The sequence below is a fragment of the Bidens hawaiensis genome, unplaced genomic scaffold (genome assembly GCF_021521415.1).
Source record: "Bidens hawaiensis isolate Kalapana, Puna unplaced genomic scaffold, B.hawaiensis_p1.1 tig00050641_1, whole genome shotgun sequence".
Lineage (NCBI taxonomy): Eukaryota > Viridiplantae > Streptophyta > Magnoliopsida > Asterales > Asteraceae > Bidens > Bidens hawaiensis.
This window is the reverse complement of record NW_027506163.1, coordinates 68,082-72,096: the sequence shown is the minus strand read 5'-3', so window position 1 is coordinate 72,096 and position 4,015 is coordinate 68,082. Positions and strand designations below refer to the sequence as shown.

The window sequence follows — 4,015 nt, the reverse complement described above, 5'->3', positions numbered from 1 at the left end:
AGTACGGGAAATGAGATGCACGAGATTTTTAATCGATAATTTAGGAAATATGGATTTTCATCAATTTTTTTACACGCTCGTTGCGGCAAAGCACGTTAAATGCATTCCATGTTTAAAATCTACCAAATGTTGTGGCGAAAAGTCATTCGATATCAGTTTGATTCCTTACAATAAAAGTTATGTTGGCAAATTTGAAAGTCTTAAATTTCTAGAAGTTGTGACCAAAGTTAAAAGTCTAAAAGTTTAATTATACAAGTGTAAAATTTCTTTTTTTTTTCCTACCTAAGCGTAAGTTTTTTATGCCAAAGTTGCAATGCTAAAAATATTGTTGTAAAAGTTGAAAGGGCAAGAGTTTCATTTCAAAAGTTTAGGGGATAAACAAAACATGTGAAATTTAAATTGAGAGGCCAAAAGGTAAATGGTAAAAATCCAAAGGAACAAATTTTAGAAGCTGCCTTTTAAAATACATACAACTACATAGTTTGAAATGAAAAAACCTAATGTGATTATGTGAAGTGTGAATCCTCTTAGAACATTGAAGAACCACGCCTATCCCGGAACATAAATCACTTGTTAACCTTAATGATATAAACACTCAAAACATTAATCCCAACAAACATAAGAAAACTAAATATAAAATATACTTCTTTGTTACCAAATCCCAACACAAAAGCCACCGTAATTTTCTATTCATGGGGCATAAGACAGTTAAATAGGCCGTAATTTTCTTTTCATGGGGTATAAGACATAATTAAATAGGCAGCACTGCACATATGCACGCAACATCGCTCAGTCTTTTGTTCTCGAGATTTTTTAACACACGGGGCTGACACACCACGGGCAATCAACCAGCTACAAAATGTTCCGCTGCGTGTCACACTAGGGAAACTATCCAAAAGCGGTGCACTGTAAATGCTTGGCTCACTAAAGGCATACTCCTCACCACAACTGAACACAAGACCACCAAACACCTCCCGCTTATCACCGCCAGTGGTGTTGGTGGTGTCATTGAATGATCTCAGATGGCTAGAGACAATAGCAAGAGAGGATAAAGTTGCGGTAGAATCCTCATGGTAAAAACGGAATGTATCACCGGTTTTTGATGTCGTTTCCTTTAACATACAAATACTCCGTCTCATTCCTTCTTTAAGATGATAAAACCAAATAAATTTTAATGTGTTTATATGTAAATAATAAAAAGAATCATAACATAAGCACTTATCAATTTAGTGATTTAATTTTCTGTTTGTTACGTATAACATTTTGTAGTTTTTTTTTCTAAACAATTGTCTATTGTTGTTTCGTCATTAAGCTTAACTACTTGGTATGCCCGTACACGGTTAATAAGCTACTATTTGGAAAAAGAAAAATAATTTAATTGCTCGAAGAAAAAGACGATATTAAAATCAAGAACAAAAACTAGTGTCGTACCCATGAACTGAATATAATGCAAGAGACGTCATACATCCGGCTTTTTCTCGACCAATGGAGAATTTTCTTTCTTTCGTTACCTCAATGTAGAGATCATAACTCTCTGATTCTACCTATGAGTAGTATTATTTAATTGTATATGAGAGAAAAAATGTAATGATTTTTTGTGTAATTATAGAAACAAATAAGTTGCTTGGAATGCTCTTAGAGAAAAGAGTAAGTAAATTGCAAGAAAATGTAATATAGCCTCATCGTATTACTACTCAAAACTTAATATGCCATGTCAGCAACAGCCAAAAAGTCAACATGGTCGTCAGTGGCATCACTTTGAATTTTGACCGGTGGCAGTCTTATGAATTAGACTATTAAAGTCTTAGATAAAAATTTCGAAAGTATGAATGTATGATCCTTTATTATCAGATTCTTTAGGTTGGGTCCATTTGAGAGAGAACAATATAATTGGAAATGTGACCAATATTCATCAAATAATCAGTAAAACTAATTTCATTTACATACTTCTAAAAGTTCAAAATTTCATAATTTTCACTGCGCATGGCTATTAAAATATCATGATTTTCATAAATTTCATATTGATATATATAATTTGAATGAGTATGTATGAAAGTTTGAACTTTTATTATGATTTATAGTGAGAACTGATTCAGGACTAAATAGGTTTGGGTCAGATTGGTAATTAAAAAATGAGGTCAGGTTAAAACGGGTTCTAAGCAAAATGAATTTGGGTCAATACGGGCTGATTTGTAAAAGTAAACCCCCCACCCCAAAAAAAAAGAAAGAAAAAAAACCTTTTTTTGTTAAAAAGAGTTGTTACCTAAGGGTTAAACTGAGTCTTTCTAGAAGGGAAGAAAAAAATAGTACCCACCCCATATTAACCCATTATCAATGTAGTTATAATAGAGTAGCTTGAGTTGAGTATTAACTAAAGATAAAGAATAACATACTTCATCATAAACTTGATTCAAAATAGTCACACCATCAATATTCTCATGTGACCCTTCTCTCCCTGCAGCGATCCACATCGAATAGCATGTATCAATAACGGATGTTACCTTGTATGTGGGGCCTACAGGTGACAACCCGCTTGCTAATACAGCATGAAATTGAGTTTCTCCTATACCTGCTCAAAAAATATTTAAGAATTTTTCATAGCTGGATGGAACCGACCTTCAAATGAAACATAAACTAAATAAATTACAAAGAAAAACTTATTTGAGTTTTAATCCGAAAGAATAGTACTTGAGAATTTAGAGACTCAAGTAGCAACTTTAAAGTATAAAAACAAGGATACGATAAAATATTAAATATGCAAGTGTAGGTTTGATGTTACCGGGAGGTTTATTCCTATCCACTGCAAATACCAAGGCAGTGGCAGCAGAAGTACCAACTTTAGCATCATTGGTACATCGATATTGAGGGCTGTTATTACCAACAATGACAGTATCTAGTGCCAAGGCATAATCTACAATAATGAAAAAACTAACATAAAATTAACTATACAAGTCGGCATAACAAAGTAAGCGAAGAGTTTTGGAACCAACACAAACCCATTTTTTCCAAACTAGCTGTCATGCAGTTGAAGTAGCGGTGTAACAAATAAGAAATGAATTTGATCTTGTTAAAAAAACATAAAGGTTATTGTTGTTAATTTATGCTAAGATAACATAAGCAAAGACTTACACAAAACATTATAATGGCAGCAGGGAATTAGACCCTGAAACAGAAATTGAGAATTCCCTAATGTCTATTATAAATTCGTCAATCATGTCCATTTTTGGTTCCTGATACATGAATTCACAAACTTATATAGTATAAAGAGCTTAAAACAAGAAAAAAAAAAATAAAGATGAGATTTGTTACCTCAATTTGCTTTGAAAGTGAGATTGTTGTAACTTTCAGACCCGGTAGAAATCCAACAGTCAACATGATTCCATGAGGTTCATGTGGAAATACGAACTCAACCTGCAGATTACTCGATTCGTTACTTTTTTATTACCAGGTGGTAGAAAATGACTATGAAAACATACAAGACCTGTTTGAATTCATCAGAAAGTGCATCCCTTGCGATTATTCCACAGGGACTAATATTGGTTATGACCGGAACTTGAGAGCCTAGTGCTTTAGTAATCTGCAATCCACTCATGAAATTTTCAAAGCGTTTGAAACTAAACTGACATTCAATAATCATATTTGAAGTAGAAATGACATACAAGGCTGTGAGCCTCTTTCACAACGTCCGTCTCATAGTCGTATAAGCCACCAACTGAAACAATGGCAAAATGAGGACGAATGGGCTCAGCTAATACTTTGTTCAACACTTCTTCTACAGCTACCTGATCATAATTAATTAGGGCATACAAATTATTATTATTATTATTATTATTTGAATAAATGATAATTTCTGATTTATGTAAAATTAGGTTTGAAAAAAGTTGCATGGAAAGACGGATTGAGGGAGCATGCTGAGAGAGCTTGGGACGAGAAAGGAGGCGTTCAATGAGCAAGCGGCGGAGGCGAAAGAGGTTGCCGGAAGTCTACTCACGATGTTATGGAGAAGGTCATCATT

The 4,015-nt window shown here is 33.6% G+C and overlaps 1 protein-coding gene across 1 annotated transcript; it reads right to left on the bottom strand.

Moving 5' to 3' along the window:
- Positions 1-723: 723 nt before the first annotated feature.
- LOC143616915 (F-box/LRR-repeat protein At5g63520-like) lies at positions 724-3,000 on the bottom strand. The gene is made up of 5 exons (XM_077089609.1): positions 2,997-3,000; positions 2,780-2,911; positions 2,394-2,569; positions 1,432-1,544; positions 724-1,141 (listed from the first exon to the last, which is right to left on the bottom strand). The coding sequence occupies exons 1-5, from the start codon at positions 2,998-3,000 to the stop codon at positions 1,090-1,092; spliced, it is 477 nt and encodes a 158-aa protein (XP_076945724.1). The 3' UTR covers positions 724-1,089.
- Positions 3,001-4,015: the final 1,015 nt, after the last annotated feature.

Coding starts and splice junctions, on each gene's coding strand:
- LOC143616915 (XM_077089609.1), bottom strand. Junction 2,570..2,779: donor GGATAGGAATAAACCTCCCG/GTAACATCAAAC, acceptor TTTTTTGAGCAG/GTATAGGAGAAACTCAATTT. Junction 1,142..1,431: donor GCATTATATTCAGTTCATGG/GTACGACACTAG, acceptor ATCTTAAAGAAG/GAATGAGACGGAGTATTTGT.